General features: G+C 37.4%; 2 protein-coding genes and 1 long non-coding RNA gene across 4 annotated transcripts; 2 read left to right on the forward strand and 1 right to left on the reverse strand.

The window, feature by feature from the left end:
• Positions 1–2,398: 2,398 nt before the first annotated feature.
• LOC110919210 lies at positions 2,399–6,634 on the forward strand. The gene is made up of 9 exons (XM_022163488.2): positions 2,399–3,155; positions 3,301–4,371; positions 4,463–5,500; positions 5,582–5,623; positions 5,966–6,042; positions 6,119–6,203; positions 6,297–6,380; positions 6,455–6,556; positions 6,602–6,634. Exons 1-9 carry the CDS (start codon positions 2,451–2,453, stop codon positions 6,632–6,634), a joined length of 3,237 nt encoding a protein of 1,078 aa, XP_022019180.2. The 5' UTR covers positions 2,399–2,450.
• Positions 6,635–6,661: 27 nt separating this feature from the next.
• On the forward strand, positions 6,662–7,018 carry LOC110917841. Its single transcript, XR_002580894.2, has 2 exons — positions 6,662–6,748; positions 6,851–7,018. It is a non-coding gene; the product is annotated as an uncharacterized LOC110917841 (long non-coding RNA).
• Positions 7,019–8,391: 1,373 nt separating this feature from the next.
• On the reverse strand, positions 8,392–15,255 carry LOC110918577. 2 transcript variants are annotated; one of them, XM_022162871.2, is made up of 15 exons: positions 14,899–15,213; positions 14,079–14,471; positions 13,743–13,968; positions 12,927–13,169; positions 12,694–12,806; positions 12,512–12,610; positions 12,328–12,415; positions 12,012–12,241; positions 11,734–11,918; positions 10,672–11,204; positions 10,192–10,293; positions 9,813–10,110; positions 9,561–9,709; positions 9,195–9,479; positions 8,392–8,719 (listed from the first exon to the last, which is right to left on the reverse strand). In XM_022162871.2, the coding sequence occupies exons 2-15, from the start codon at positions 14,375–14,377 to the stop codon at positions 8,513–8,515; spliced, it is 3,057 nt and encodes a 1,018-aa protein (XP_022018563.1). In that variant the 5' UTR covers positions 14,378–14,471; positions 14,899–15,213; the 3' UTR covers positions 8,392–8,512. The 2 variants fall into 2 exon arrangements, with proteins under 2 accessions (XP_022018563.1, XP_022018566.1); XM_022162874.2 differs by having other exon boundaries at positions 8,395–8,719; positions 15,108–15,255.
• Positions 15,256–17,722: the final 2,467 nt, after the last annotated feature.

Genomic DNA, 17,722 nt, shown 5'->3' on the forward strand with positions numbered 1-17,722 from the left:
ACTCGAAACACACACAAGGTGTGGGTTCTGGTCGACGATTACACAGAGCAAGAAAGGGGTTCCTTCTCTTGAACCCTAACTTCACAATCCAATCAAAAATCAAAGAGAAAACGGATTAAAAATCGGTCCCCAAGCCAAGGTTGTGATCAATCAAGTTAGGAGATCACAAGGTAAATTTAATTTTAACATTTGGTGATATCTTGAATTTCCGATGAACACTCATAAACAAAATTCTAGAGTGAATGTTGAATGTATGAGTGAAATTGACATGAGTACAAGTCTAGGAACAAACCCTAGATGTAAACTTGTTCAATTAGCGCCATAAACTAGTGATTGGTTAGCTAATCATGTATGTACTAGTGGATATTATGAAAATGTGATGAACACTTGAATTAGAGTGTTAAATTTGTGAAAATTGATGTTATGATACAAGTTCTAAATGTTGTTCATGTACACTAGACATAGGGGCTTGATTATGATGTTAAAACTTGGTTAAAAGTTAATCAAGAACTTGATAATAGATGCACAAAAATCTCGCCCACAAGGTGCTCGTTAAAATGCCTAAGTGAATATTGATATGTTGGAAATATGAAAGAATCGCGTAACTGGCTAATTTGACAAATTCCGTGTGATATGTGAAATGAGTTCTAAACATGAAGTTGATTGAACTCTATAGGCAAAGCGGGTGAAGCGTCAAGTGGTCAAGTTGGAACGGACGCGCGCTTGAAGGATAAGCTATAATGTACGTGACTTGTTGTTTCGTTACATTTTATAGACAAGTTTAGTCGTTGATAAGTGTGCATAGACATAACGAAAATGGATGTGTTTGGTATGTCAATGAAGTGATGGAATTCACTAGACAACCAAACGGGTCAAAATAGAGTAGTTAGCCAAATGGCGGTTTTAAGTGTCTTGAATGTCATACAACAAACCGGTAAATTGGACGCGTAAACCGAGTATTCGGAAACGTTAAGTGTAGATTGATGAACTTGAGTTCGGTTTGAAACTTAAGAAAATTTGAAGTTCTTTAAGTTAATGACGGGAAAAACTTATGCTTGAATCTAAGATATCAAGCGGTCATAAACGCGTATGCAAACTATGTATCGGGAGCGAAATACGCTAGTTTTTAATAAGCCCGGAAATGGGTAAAATGATCAAGGATTAACCTTGGTCACAAGATGTGAAAAAGATGCTAAAACATAACGGGTCGAATAATTTATTAATGGATTTGTAAGTCGTAAGCATATAAATCAAGATTGTTGTGAACCCGAGGAGTTAAATACATAGGTATATGTTTTACGGTTATTTAGAAACGAGTTTCGTGCAAATCGGACAAGTATTATGAAAGTTATGATTGTTAGACTAAAATGTAGCAAAGCTGGGCAAATGCAGCTCGAAGAAAAATAACTTTCTGTCGAAATGAGGGCTTTGCGCTACGCGACGGGAAAGAGTAATCATCGTTGCGCCCCGCCACGGCTGTCGCGACCTGCGATGGCCACCCTTGAAACTGGTCGCGGCCTGCGAGGGCCTTAGTAGCTGGCAAAAGATGTTTTCTTGCTTGTTTTTGTGTCACGAGCTTGTTTAAATATGTTTCAAAACCTTCATAACTAACGATTACGATGGTTTTGATTATAGGTGATTACGTTAAACTTTTGGATGAAGATCAAGCATCGTTCAAGAACCGAACACACATCAAATGAAGCGTCCGCGTTATCCTCTTTATAACTATATTTTGAATGTTTTAAACTTAAATGATTATTGTTATGCAGAACTTTTTTTGTTAAGTGACGTTTTTGCATAAAAATGCAAATATTGAATGATAAAGTATTATTAAATTAGGATAGAAGATCATGTACATTAATCCAGAAGTATGAGAAGTGTATTATAACACTATATAACACCATATAACACCGTATAACACTATGTAACAACATATAACATTATGTAACATTATATAACAAATATAACACTATATTTTGTCTGATAGCATGTCTATGATAGATGTATAGCGTTATATAGTGTTATATAGTGTTACACAGTGTTATATGGTATTACATAGTGTTATACGGTGTTTATATGGTGTTATATAGTGTTATATATAGTGTTATAATACACTTGTCACACTTCTGCATTAATGTATAGAATCCCTACCCATTAAATTAGTAAGGGTTTTACACGATGATGAAGTATAATTATTACAAAAGTGAAAATAGTAATACTATGGACTGTAATGGTGTTATTCTTATTTTGTTTTTCTAAAACCGTGGCACTTTTCGTTTTTTTGTTGTTTGGTGACAAATCGTCAATGTAATGTTTCACAAAACCACGTCAGAAATCTACCACAGTTTAATCCCGTATATTCCCCACGATCTTCGCTCTTAACAATTTAAATCCATAAAACCTGACAAATTTCCTCAAAGATTTTGTTACATGCATGATATACATACATAATGCTTTCCCGTACATTTATAACCAGAACCACCGTAAACTACCACCGTCACCGTCATCATCTACCAAACCTTACCATCAAACGCCTCATTTCCTCCCCCCTTACAACCCCTCGTAACAATATTCTCAAAACCTTACAACATGCAGGTCCACCACAACGTGCTACATCCTCCCGCATTGTCTTCAAGGCCACCATGCTATCCATTACCGTTGCAGTTGCTGCATCTTACGTCGTTTTCTTCGATTCCGACGAATTAAACGAAGTTCGATGTAAGAAGGACCGCATGTTCAAAGATTTCACCATACAACGTTCGAACGAGTGGTTGAGGAGAGTTCTGGACACCATGAAGCATACGGGTGTTGCTATATCGGTTTTATGGAATTCTTTGACGTCTGTTTTGTCTTCAGCGAACCATGAGGTTCGCGCAGGGTTTGAGGCTAGGGTTGCCGCGTTGTTGGCGGATATTGTGGCGGCTGATGAGAACCGGAGGGCTGCTATTGTTGGTGCTGGTGGTGGGTTGGTGGTGGATTGGTTGTTGGATTCCGTTGCGTTGAATAGAGGCGGAAATTTGGGGACTCAGGCCGAATCGGCTAGGGCTTTGGCTTACTTGATTGCTGATTGTAATGTTAATGAAGCGGTTCTTAGGCGGCCTCAAGCCGTTCGTAATCTTCTCCGGTTTATCTTCTCTGCCAATCCGCAGGAACAGGTATATTGTGTATTGTTGATCAACTATATATATTAACTACAACGGGAAAGGTAATTAAATCATCGATATTAAATAAACCCTAATTTATGTATTTGAAAGGTTAAATGAGAAGCATGAATTAACATGCTGCATTTTGTCATTTAAGCAGCAAAAAGGGTCGAAGTCGAACGAAATTGCTGATCCAATGAAAGGAAGGAGCATGCTTGTTGCAGCAATAATGGATATTGTCACTTCTCATGATGATAATGTGGATAAGATTAAGTTAAAGCCTATGTTATCTCGAAAAGCTGCAATGAGGGACATTGCAGCCGCGCTTCAGGTAGTTGAAGAAGGCGGGATGTATTGGAATGAAACATCAAGTTCAGGTGATGGAGCCAGTGTGGGACTTTCGAGAGCGAATGGTGCGATGAAGTTAGAGCCGCCATATGTTAAATCCACTCGTAAAACTAAAAGAATGTTGTTTAACAAAATAGTTGATAGTTCTCCAACTTTTATCCCTGGTTTGTGGGATGATTTGCATTGCCAACATGTTGCAGTTCCGTTTGCTGCTTGGGCGTTAGCAAATTGGGCGATGGCTTCGGATGTGAACCGATCTCATATCCAAGAACTGGACCATGATGGCCGTGCGATCATGACTGCTTTGGTTGCACCCGAGAGATCTGTGAAATGGCATGGGAGTTTAGTGGCTAGGTTGTTGTTAGAAGACCGAAACCTTCCTTCAAATGAGTTTGTTCCGGAATGGAGTTCTAGTCTTCTTTCCACCATGTCACAAGCAAGCAAAAGCGACGATGTTCCTTTGACTCGTGTGGCTTTATCTGCATTCCTGTTGTCAATTGAAAGATGTCCCGGAGCTCAAAAGGCGGTTATGGAAAAGAGTCTTCATTTAATGAGGGAAACTGCTAAAAGAATGAAGAAGCATGAGTCGGTACAAGAAGCGTTGGCGAAAGGTTTAGAATCATTATGTACGGGGAACATGCACTTGTCTCTTGAAGAAGGTCACAAATGGTCAAGCATTCTGCTTTTGTGGGTATTTGGGAATACTTCTTCCGATGCTACACGTTCTTCGGCTATAAGAGTTCTTTCACGTGTTCTCGAAGATTATGCTCCATCTTCCATACCAATTTCTCAAGGTTGGTTAGCTATATTGCTAAGCGACGTTCTTAAACATAGGACGGCGACACTTAAAGGGTGTGCTCAGCCTAAGGATAAAGTGAAGGTTTGTAGCTTCATTTTTCATTTTAAACCATTTAATGTGTTGTACTGATCTGATGATTATGGTAAGTGATTAAGTTATGTAATCATTGTAGACTCAAATCGACCAAGCAAACGTTGTATCCGGCACACAGGCAGCTAAGCAGTTGGCTAGCGCGGTGGTTAATCTAACGGTTAATTGGTTGGGAACGGAGTCTTTGAAAGATCTTCTATCCATCGAGCCCTTTTATACGTCATTTAAAAGTATAAAAAAAAGTGTACCCAAAGTAACCGCTGTAGATTCTGCACTAGTAACCCTTAAGGGGATCAAAACTATGTCGGAAATCTGTAGTGACGACACAGATTGTCAAACCAGAATAATCGATTACGGTGTAGTTTCTTTACTACGTCGCCTCTTGTTAAAAGATGATTATGAGAAATTAGCAGCAAGTGAAGTGTACAACGCATCAACAGATGTGAACACCGGTGTTCAACATGCAAGTGAACCATCTAGTGTCCGTGTTCCACCTGTTTCCCACGTCCGCAGGCATGCAGCCCGATTTTTAACCATTCTTTCGGTCCATCCAAAAGTTAAGGAATTTATATTAAATGATAAAGTTTGGTGTGAGTGGCTTGAGGATTGCGCAAATGGAAAAATCCCCGGATGCAATGATCTCAAGACGCGAAGCTACGCTAGAGCAACATTGTTAAATATTTTTTGCAACGATGATGACGATAAGCACAGGTGTCCTCATTTTACCGAGATGATTTATTTAATCAACCCAGACAAGCCTCACTGGAAATATCGTGTAGATGAAAGGCGGGAATCTGGTGTGGATGCACCATTGGATAAGGATCGGATTAATCCATTTTCACAAGTTAATGAGGGTTATCTTGATATTGATACCAGAATGTTGGATGATATCGATAGTGAATCAGTGAGTCACTCAGATCCTTTGTTTGACATTGTGTTTGTTCATGGGCTGCGTGGTGGGCCGTTTAAGTCATGGAGATTATCTGAATGCAAGTCATCGTCAAAATCTGGACTTGTAGAAAAGATCGATGAAGAAGCAGGAAAGCATGGCACTTTTTGGCCTGCCGAATGGCTTTCGGCTGACTTCCCTCATGCCCGTATGTTTACTCTTAAGTACAAGGTTTGTGATTACACCAGGTCTACCTCTTTTCTAGCGATATGTGATATATAAAACCATATTCTTTTTATGAATCTTTTGCAGACAAATCTAACACAGTGGTCTGGATCAAGCCTGCCTCTTCAGGTTTGCATTTTCACATGTATTTGTATAATAAAGAGTAATGTACACGTATAGTCCCTGTGGTTTTCCAAAATTTTGGATTTGGTCCCTAGCTTTGTAAAAGTACTCAGCGGTGGTTTACACTTTGTAACGCATTTAGTCCCCAACTTTTGCCAAAAATACATGGATGGTCCCTCTGGTTTGCACTTTGTAACGCATTTAGTCCCTAACTGGGACCTCCTGAAACCTTTAGATTTGTTAACTGGGGACTAAATCCAAAATTTTAGAAAACCACAGGGACTATCCGTGTACTTTTACTCTATAATAGATGATTACTTGTGTAGCAGCTAAATTTGGTTTTTGCAGGAAGTGAGCTCCATGCTATTGGATAGGCTAATTACTGCAGGCATTGGAGACCGACCCGTTGTGTTTGTAACTCATAGGTCCGCGTGATGTATGGTTTGATTAGTTATTTTCTAATCTGGAATACATTTAATGACAAATGCGTCGTTATCGCAGCATGGGGGGCTTAGTTGTCAAGCAGATGCTTCACCAGGCTAGAACAGAAAAGCGAGACGACATTGTCAATAACACCATCGGTGTGGTATGTTCTTTTCACGAATAACTTATCAACATTGCACGGTTTGCACCCGATACACACGCACACACACATTCTCAATTTATCTTCATGGTTCAGGTGTTCTATAGCTGCCCACACTTTGGTAGCAAACTTGCGGATTTGCCATGGCGAATGGGTTTTGTTCTACGCCCTGCGCCAACTGTAAGCGCGTTTTTTGATCTTGTGTGTGCATTAATCATCATGGAAAGATATTCTTGATATTTCGGTTTTTGCAGATAGGAGAGTTGAGAAGTGGTTCTCCAAGGTTATTAAAGCTTAATGATTTTATTCGTCGCTTACATAAAATAGGGGCCCTTGATGTTCTTAGTTTTTGTGAGGTAGTACCATAAGTTCAATCTTTATTTAGAGTTAACTTTTTACAGGCCGCAAACATGCAGATTTTGACTTTTAACTAATGAATGTTTTCGCAGACTAAAGTGACCCCTATAGTTGAAGGCTATGGGGGTTGGGCCTTCAGACTCGAAATAGTTCCGATTGAATCATCATATCCCGGATATGGGAAACTTGTGGTAAGTTTTTAATCTATGAAATTTGCAAACACACGCACATATACACACGCATGCACACACGATGATTTTGAGTTTTTTTTTTTCTTTTCTGTTTCACGACAGGTGTTAGAGTCGACGGATCATGTAAATTCATGCAAACCGATAACTAAAAGTGATCCTTCTTACAGTGAAACGTTACATCTTTTACACAAACTTAGAGAAAATATCCATAAAAAGTCATTCTAGTTAACCATGTATATACAGATGTACATAGTGAAGTTGTTAGGATAACTATGTTGCTTCTCGAGTTGCACCGATCAAACATTCTGGTCGATACATATCGCTGACTCGTGCTAACTTACAGAGACTTGTAGCATGTTCATACTAATTAGTTAGCTATAGAGACCACTGAAATGACATATTTACCCCTACGGTTTTGTAGTGAACCTATGTTATGTTATCCGGTATTGCCCTCTTCGTATATTTTCAGAGGGAAGGCTGCTGCTGGGTATCTTAATGCATTTGCAACAACTGAATTTTGACATTTTACAACGTGTTTAAAACATTCTGTTTGTAATACTTTGTAGTTGGTATATTGTGACACTAATGATATCTTGTTTTTTATTGATTGATTAGCAAAACCCTTGGTTGGTTGACTTGGTTCCTTATTTAACATATAGTAATCGTATATTGATTGTGTACAACAGAGTTACATGCAGACTTTATACAGATAGTACTATTACAATGTCATCTTTCATTTGAGATATAATATTTGTAGTAATTTATTTGTATACTATTAATTTGCAACAAGTGAGTGCATTAGTAAGCTGTAAGTTGTGCATTAAGGGTTTGTCTTGCAAGGTGTTATTGTACATTTATATTGTTTGGTTGTAAATTGTGCTTAAGTGGTTGTACCTTAATCAAATAATGGTTTCATTACCTTACCAAATTCAATTTGTTTTGTATGCATACCTTAATCAAATAATGGTTTTATTACCTTACCAAATTCAATTTGTTTTGTATGCATGTATGGTTTTCACTCAGTAGTGTTACGTATCTACGTTTCATATAGAATCTTTTAGGTATATACGTTTTCGACCCCCCGGTTTTATAAAAGAAATTAGGTATATACTTTTAGGTCCGGTGATTTCCGACCCCCCGGTGGAAATTTTCAAGCTTCGCCACTATATATATGGTATGGCTAGTCTACGAAAGACATTTTTCCTACAAAGTGTGAGAAGTCTATATAGGCTAAATTTTAGATATGATGTTTTAGATTCTTTTGGAATTAAATTGTATAACATAGAAAAACATCAAAGGCAACAATTAAATATACAATCGTATGTATTCTAGGCATTAAATTTAGAACACACCGACTAATTTTCTTCGCATGGTGTTTTATATTTCATGATTGTGTTTTAAAATTGTTATATATGGTGTTTTTCTATATTACACCATGCCAAAAAAAATCTAAAACACCATGCCTGAAATTTAAACACAATGCCTAGTGTCCTTCGTAGGAAACCTTTACCTATATATTTAATATATAATTAATAATAATTATATAAATAGCGGGCTTGTTTAGGCTTGCAAGCCGGCTCAAGCTCATTTCGGGCTTTCCTTTTCGAGCTGAGCTCAAGTAGCTCGCGAGTTTGCACCCGTAGTTGTATCTAACTAACCGAGTAAAACCTAGTTATTTCAGATTTACACAAATATTTACTGTGGTAGATACAATGAACATGTGATACAAACCTACTTTAACCAAACCACTAACTAGATTCCTCATCAGTGAGAAACAGACACATCTTCTACCCCTGATTCTGCTTTATAAGTTTGAATAACAAAATGATCAACAACTTTAACAGTATTAACTGGATCTTGATGAGAAGAATCAGCCCTCCATTTACTTGGATATTTTCTTTGCTGACTCAACTGATGCTGTTGTTTTAACTCATTATCCCAATCAGAATCCAGCTTCCACTTCTTTGGGACCTGAGTATCATATTGCAAAAACATTATAAAAGAAATAAAAAATTAATATTAATAATATAATAATAATAAAAAAGAAAATTAGATTTAAATAATCCCAACTATTACCTATTGACCGACAACAGTCCCAACTAACGAAATATTTTGTGACAGTCCCAACATTTAACCTATTTTCTCCCAACGAGCTTTTTTTAACTGACGTCTAACCCAGTTAGTTTTTGCTCATAAGCAGTCCACGCCATCGAAACTTTGCCACATAAGCAGTCCACATCATCAAAACTTTGACTTTTTTGCCACATAAGCAATCCACGTCAGCAAAAAACTAGCGGGGTTAGACCTCAGTTAGAAAAAGCTCGTTGGGAGAAAATAGGTTAAAAGTTGGGACTATCATAGCCGGACAATAGGTAAGAGTTGGGATTATTTAAATCCAATTTTCCTGATAAAAATAATGGTGTTAATTATCAAACAAAATTCTTACTTTATCAACTGCAAGAGTGAAAACTTCAAGATTTCCATCCTCCATGATGTGAAACCGAGTGAACGACTTGTAATTAGCAATTCGTAGAGACGAAAACGCTTCATCAAAATGCAAATGAAGCCAGTTTATACAGATATACAAGTAACTTCCAAATACGAGCGACACCACAGGAGTCGAGAACACCCAAAAGTAAAGAAAAACAGAGGCGTAGTATATAATCGCAGTCCCTCGAGAGAGTGAAACCTTCCCGTTTTTGCATATGTTAGTCCTCGTCACAGCCATTACCTGATAGCTTAAAATATTAACTATATATAACATAAATTCGAATTCAATAGGTAGGTACCGAAAATTCAAAATGATTCCTACCTCGGGAACATCAAAAGCTGACATAAGATATTTAATGCATGCAGGATAAAGACCGAAAGTCCATTTCTCGATACGCGCTCTGAGACCCGTGGGGTCCGGGAAATGTTCACTTTCCACTGATCTATACCATTCATATAACGAGTGATAACCTGAAATGAAAGAATTATTAATCATGTAAAGAATAGTTATATATCATGTATATTTGTGAAGAATTTCAATTATATTGACGATTAAAATGAAAGAAAACCATGCCTGATGTTGCCAGAAGATTATGCCGGATGCAGGTTTCAACACCGAGCTCCATTAACAGTATGAGAACTAACGCTGAAGCTAGGTGAGCGGAAACATGCACGACTCCGATTATTACTTTCTTTTTCTTGGAAACTTTCGAAGGGACAAATGAGATTGCGGCAGCCAACAGTAACAATGCACCGGCAGAAGATACATATGACTGACCAAACATGTACGTAAAAGAATCCCACATTGTGCTAAAGAAGCTTTTTATGTGACCAGAAAATGTATCGTCCTGTAAGATATGATCTAGCTTGCACTGTCACAAAAAAAAAAAAAAGGTTTATAATAATCAGCTTTTTTTTTCTAAAATAAAAATCGAAATTCATGAAGCACATACCAGTGGAAACAATGAAAAGGTCAAGATGAAGTATATGAACCCGCCGATGAAATCAAACTGCCAGTTTTTCTTTCGGAACTTCAATATGTTACCCAGAGCAATCTGCATAGCACAATTTTTGACACAAAACATGCAGTGAGAATTACGTGTGGAGGTGGCAATTTCGACCCGTTTACATAAGACCACGTCTATTTGGGTTATGTTTTATCTCTAACGGGTCAAAGGATTAACTAAAAGATAGCTAAAAAACAGGTCTAACGGGTCAAAAGTCGTCCGTACTGCCTTAATCATCTTATTCATGTATTCAGATTATAATTGAAATAGCATAACTTTAGTAAACGGATTTAACTTGGTAATTGTTTACAAAAAAAATTAACTTCCAGGTCAACCCTACCTGTTTTGACCCGTGCAAAATTATCCACTTTGCTACCTCGAATTATGTGATAAAGACTCTACGTAGTATGATGTAACTCTACATACCCTGCTTGAATCTTGAGTGGATGGATAAGCGGCTTTGGTCTCATAACTCGTTCCATACGCTTGATTGAAATTACTAAACACATGTGTGGGATGCAAAAACGCCCCACCACACCCGTTAACAAGTAAATGTTGCACTATTGCCGGTTTATCCGACTCAACATATGAATGTCGCATATAATGATGCAAGTCCCCAGCTACTCTAAGTTTACACCTCCCTTTTAAATAATCGCGTATAAGATGTGTGACGTTCTTTCCGGTGACATCATCCCAGTACCAATCAAGAAGCCAGCTCGGTTCGTGTGTCATAACTATCACGGAATCATTTTCTTTAACCTTTTCTTGTATGAGCTCCGAGAAAAACTTAAATTGATAACTATCGATATCGCTGTGAAGAGCTAAATCAAGACCGAACACCCACCATCCTTTCGGAAGCTGCAATGCAAAGTAGCTTTTCTTTTGCGGCATTAACCATCCACCTAACCAACTCTTGTGACAAATGTACCTCATAAACGTTTGAAGTCCGTCAAACCAATCTGCAATTACGAGAAAATAACAACTTAAATACTAAAAACTAAACTTTGACATACAAAGAAAAGAGTAAAATGCTATTTTCGTCCCTGAGGTTTGGCCACTTTTGCGACTTTCGTCCAAAGGTTTGTTTTCCGCATCTGGATCCAAAAGGTTTGAAATCTTGCCATTTTCATCCAGCTCGTTAACTCCATCCATTTTTCTCCGTTAATAGAGGGGCATTTCCGTCTTTTTAGTCATTTTTTATTAAAATAAAAAACACTATAAGAAATAAAGATCCACCTCTGTTGACTTTCTCCCCACCCAAACCCTTTAATCATCAAAAAAATGTTTAAGAAGACGAAAATACCCCCGACTTAACGGAGAAAAATGGATGGAGTTAACGAGTTGGATGAAAATGACAAGATTTCAAACCTTTTAGATCCAGATGCAGAAAAACAAACCTTTGGACGACAGTCGCAAAGTGGCCATACCTCAGGGATGAAAATGACATTTTACTCAAAAGAAAATTTACAAAAAATAAATAAAACCCACCATGATTTCCAGGGATAATAAAACACTGTGGCCCGTCATATAGTTTTAGTTCCGAAACACCACGAGGTAATTCGGGTTTGTTTACAGCTATATGTTCTTCTTTATACCATGGTGGCGGTTGGAGAGCATACTCAAAAGGACGAAAGAGACGTTTTTCATAAGTGAATGCTGACGGATTAGGGTACCTGAACATAAACACGATTACTTTTAAGTTTTAGCTTACATTCAAATTTTATTATTAAAATGAAAACAAATACGCAAAAAAAGGTGAAACTTACGCAAGATCACCTCCGATAAGAAGAAGGTCCCCACGAGGCAATTTATTCAACGAATCGTTATTCCAAACATGAAGCGATGGTTGGGCAAGAAGTTTAGCAACAGAATAAGAAGAGTTGCCACCGTCACCGGTATCAGCCATAAAGTCGAACCAAAAGTTATCCTTTTCACTAAAATGTTCGTATAAAAAATCTTCTTGTTTAGCCCCTTCATGACCACCGCTCATTGCCGCCTACAAAATGAACCAAAATAATGAAATTAAAAATGCAAGAAATTAATTAACGTCATAAAAAGATAGCGATTAGAGAAATCGGAAACCTGCATCATGCGCATATCAAATCGTCCCACGAAAACAGTTACAGATACAAGGAGGTCAAAAACAGTCTTGAATAAATCAGCTGACGTTCTGCAACACAATACATATACATATATACATTAAAAAGTGAATATATACGACTTAAACACGTATGTGTATGTGTTTTTAAATAGAGCGGATATATACCCCGAGTACCAAGGAACCATATCCAAGAAATTCGGCTTCATCTGCTTGTTCTTCAACCTCTCGGTTTCTTTGACAGATAGAGGGTGAGTAAGAGCCCATCTGATGATTAAGACCAACAATAAGAAAATATAGCTAATTATATTTACAACAAAAAAAAAAAAAAAAAAAAAAAAAACACATACCCTGTTGATCTTTCCACGACATAATTAGCAATATAGAGACCAATAAACGTCGCCCATAACGAATATATTGGAGATATTTCATCTGATGACTCACATGGACCACTGCAAGAAAACTAGAAAAAAAAAAAAACAGAAATAAAAAAATATATAGAATATAAAAAAAATGAATTATAGCTTAGATCAAAGAAGTCGAGTACAAGAATAATCAGAAAAAAATAAAGTAAAATATATACCTCTCCATATATGACCCATTTAGAAAGAAGTGGATAATCACGGGCTGACCCAACTGGTGCAAACCAAGATTTGCATACTTCATCTTTAAATTCGTACATTTTGAGAAATTTAGCGAGCAATTCACCCCCTTCACTTTTTTTCCAAAGTGAAAACAGGCCCGAATCTTTCCGTCCAAATGGCGTTTCATTCAAAGCATGATTTCCACAGTGGCTATAAAATACACAACAGGCCACACTTAATACCTACATGCATAGCAAGCCCATAAAAACAACGAACAAAGATAACATATACACCATCATAGTTGTTAATGGCCAATAGCGACAAATAGCGATAAGGTACCTATATGCTACATAGCGAAAAGCGATAAATAGCGGGCGCTATTTTATAAATAGCGATACACTAAAAAAATTTAAAAAAAAATATTATGTGTATATTATATCAAAATACCCTGGTATATACGCTATTTTACATGTATATTTGACAAAAACCTAAAATCCAGCTATTTTATAGCTGTATTTAATCGCTATTTATATTTAGAAAAAAAAAACTGAAATCCCGTTGTTTATCGTTGCATACCCTGTAGCGACCTTCGACCTATATGCTACGCTATTCGCTATAGCAATCGCTATTGACAACTATGTACACCATACTTCCTTCATCCTATTAAATTGCAACGTCTAACCAGACACACAACATTTTTTTAAGAACGGTTTTGTAAAATGTCTAAAAATAAACTACAACAATTGGTAACAATCACAATGGGCAAATAGGTAATTTCCATTAGGTGCCCCGAAACAGGAATTAGTGTAACTTACCGTACAGTTTTGAAGAACAGTCAAGATCTCAGGTCTCCTTCCAGCCACACGGGAAACAAGACCAATATACCAAAGGCCGAGAAATACTAAATGGAAAACAAGGAGAACAAAAATGGAAGAAATGAATATTGTCAAAAATAGCGATAAATTCATCCTCATATCTACGCCCATCGACTGAAAGCTTGGAAGATGGTATAAAGCCGCCACTAATATCCATGCGATATACCTACAAACCATAAAAAACACTCCGGTCAACCAAAATTTTCCAAATGTTACGAACAATGATCTAAATATCTAAATATCTAATTATAAAATAACAAGTATTGGTGTAATTACCATCGACTGAAATTTGAATAACTCGGTTTGATAGTCTTCCCAACAAACGGGGACGAAAAGAAATAGAAAAATCCAAGTAAACCCGCGTAGATCGACCACCATTTAATGTTCTTGTCTAGCTTCTGGATGAGTGTATGCATGTTGTCTGATGAAATGAAGAATAGGCAACCGACAACAACTGCAATGATGGCGTGCCGGGAATGCTCATGTGGGTATGGGTATGTATGGGTTAACATAGTCCTTACTGTCTCCATGTTGATGGTATCTAGTATACCAACAGGCTGCTTATCTGTCCCCATATTCAAATCCTTCAAATTGAAAATTATTTCACAATCTTTTCATATGTGGTGATTACCGATCGATCAATCGGATATAGTTACCAGCTCCAGAACCCTGAATCAAAACACCATTTTAAACAATTTACAAAAGATAATCTTTACAATAACCCTAGAACCAAAAAAAAAAAAAAAAAAAAAAAAAAAAAAAAACCCTCTTTTGGACAAACCAAGATTAACCAGAAGTTCAGTTTGATAACAACACAAACATCAATTTCTAAAGATGATTTACTTGACAAAAATGCATCTATTAATAGCAAAATTCAGACTGTCACAGGATCAAAATCATGCATTTCACTATCAGAAAACTCACAAGTAAAGACAAAACTAGGGTTTTAGAATTAAAAAAAAAAATCAAAATTTCTAACCAACAATTGACTAATTAACAGCAAGAAACATACACATTACACCAATTAAACCCACCACGTCAATTTCAATCAATCAAGAAACACAAATTAACAACAAAAAGACAAGAAAGCAAGTACCTTTATGATCAAGAAACGAAAAGGGTAGGTGAAAATGAGTGGACAAACAAAGAAGCTAAAAGGGTCTGTTAACAATGGTTAAAAAGAACCCATTAAGGATCAATGGCATATGCTTTTTTATTATTCGGTTTTTTTTTAAAGAAAAACTGGTTTTTTTTATCTTGATCTTGGAAAAAGATTTATGTGGGTCGCCAAATTAGAATGGATACGTTGATGGGGAGATTAAAAAGGTTGCTTGTGCTGATGAACTAAGGCGTTGTTGGTTGACGACCGATTAATGGCCGTTGGATCGGCTCCGGTGACCATTGTAGACACGTGGTTTGTGTTTTGATGAACAGTTTATATTTTATAAGAAGTTGTGTGCTTGTGGAGTTGTGGGTGTACTCTACAATAAACATTAAACTTTTAATGATAAAATAAAGAAATAAAGAAAAGTGTTACTTTTAAAAAGTACATACTTTTGATACACACTTATATTTTTTAATCCACACTCTTAATAATATAATACTAGTGGAATTCTCCAATGTGTTGAAGTGGTAGGGATGGAAATAGGTCAGGTTTGGGTTGGGTATTGATAATTCCATACTTATTCTCGGTTGTAAAATCGTGTCTTATACCCGTCGGGTATTTGTCGAGTAATTACTCAGCAGGTATATCTATTAGTTTGTTAAAAGATATACGTTGGGATTTTCAAATACATTTCTTTACTGTTATAATTATTATATAATTTTATTTATACAACAACTATTATAAACAAAAAAAAATGTACATTACATACATATAAGGGTATCCGGGGCACACTCGGGGAGTGAATGCGGTGACCCCTAACCCCGATCGGGAACACCGCCGCCATCAACGCGAGGACCCGATTCGGGGAAGGGTTTCGGTGTGTATTCACCGCGTTGAATGGCACATTTTTTGAGGAACGGTCATATTAAACGGTCGAATTTAAAAAAAATCACTTTTTAAACAAATATAAATAACCACACCCTTCACTCATTTTTTATACTCTCAAACCACACCCTTCACTCATTTTTTATACTCTCAAATCACACCCACTTCACTCATTTTTTATACTCTCAAATCACACCCACTTCACTCATTTTTTATACTCTCAAATCACACCCACTTCAAACCGAGCAATGGAGAACCAACCCCGCGAAGCCAAGAAAAAAACTAAGGGACGGGGCTCGCAACCGTCTCGTGGTGGTTCGAGCGGTGCAAGTGCACAACCACAACCCCCTTTCGGATATACTTCACAACCCCCATTTTTTTTCCAACAACCTTCACACCCCTCCTTGACAACACCCAACCACCCAACCTTCAACCCAATTTCGGCTATTTTCAAAATTTGTTATCAATGGATGCTCCTCCTCAATCCCCCGCCTTCGACCCATATGGTTTTCGTTCCCCACAAGTTTCATCTACACGAGGAAATGTTGAACGTCCTCTACCTATTTACGACGACGAGGACGATGAGGTAGTGCCCGAAACTCAAAATTTGGGCGACAAGGACGAGCACGAGGACGATGAATATAATGTGGATGAAGACGTGGGCAACGAAGAAGATGACGCCCGGGATAAAAAGGGAAAAATGACGAGCGAAAAATGGACAAAGGTCCAAGAAGAGGCGTTGGCGAAGGCGTGGGTACATTGCTCTACCAACAAAAAGAAGGGCAATCAACAAAACCGCGATAGTTTTTGGCGTAAGATTTTAGATCATTTTAACGCCACCGTTGGTGGCAGTAATCGGACCGTGCATCAAGTACGATCTAAATGGAACCCGATGCTGACGAAAATAAACTTTTTCAACGGCCTATACCAACAAGCGGTAAAAATTATATTTTTTAACATTGTATATTTTTTAATTTTCTTTACTAAGTTCATATTTTTTAACACTTATTATTTTATAATATGTAGGATCGCACACGAGGAAGCGGATGTAAGGATCTCGACGTGATGAAAGTCGCGTTAAAAGAATTTAAAGAGAGATTTCCGAACGGTTTTCAACATGTCGAGACGTGGGAGGTGGTTCGAAAACACGACAAATGGGCCCAAGTCCCATTGTTGGGTGAGGAAGGGGAAGGTTCGGCACAAAAAAGAAAGCCCGTTGACGTGGACCCTTCGATACCCGATATGAACGAAGACCCCTCGCCACAAAAAACACAACGGCGAGACAAGCGTCAAGCGACATCGTCGAGGGAAGCTCGGTCGAGTTGGCGGCACAATTCAAAGAGTACACCGCCATGAAAGAAGCGAAGCATGCGATGGAATTGGAGGCGATCAAATTGAGGAAGAAAAGAGAGTCGGAGGCTCGCGAGCTCATATCGGAACAACGCGAGACGATGAAAAACTACAATTACGATCGAGATATGAAAACATTCCTCAAGCCGCACGACGATGCTCCGCCAAATATGTTGCCGTTCATCCTCGCCCGAAAGCACGACATCGCTAACAAGTACAGGTGGCCACGCGATTTCTAAAATTTTTATTTTCTAGTTTTAATGTAATTTTAATTTTCTACTTTGAATGTAATTTTAATTTTCTAGTTTGAATTTAATTTTTATTTTTATTTTCTACTTTGAAATGTCTTTTGTTAAATTTTATTTAATTTTTATTAATATTTTTTTATAAACATGCATAATTACAACAAATAAAAAAAAAACCAAGTCACCTAAGAGGGGAGTGCCGCCATCAATTTAGGGTGTTATGGGAGTTTAAGAGGGGAGTTGACGTGGCACACGAGGATTGGTTATGCGTAAGAGAGGGGACTCCCCTCTTAGGGGAGTGCCCCTCTCACCCTAAGTTATATCATAAATTAATA

Source organism: Helianthus annuus, chromosome 16 (assembly GCF_002127325.2).
Source record: "Helianthus annuus cultivar XRQ/B chromosome 16, HanXRQr2.0-SUNRISE, whole genome shotgun sequence".
Lineage (NCBI taxonomy): Eukaryota > Viridiplantae > Streptophyta > Magnoliopsida > Asterales > Asteraceae > Helianthus > Helianthus annuus.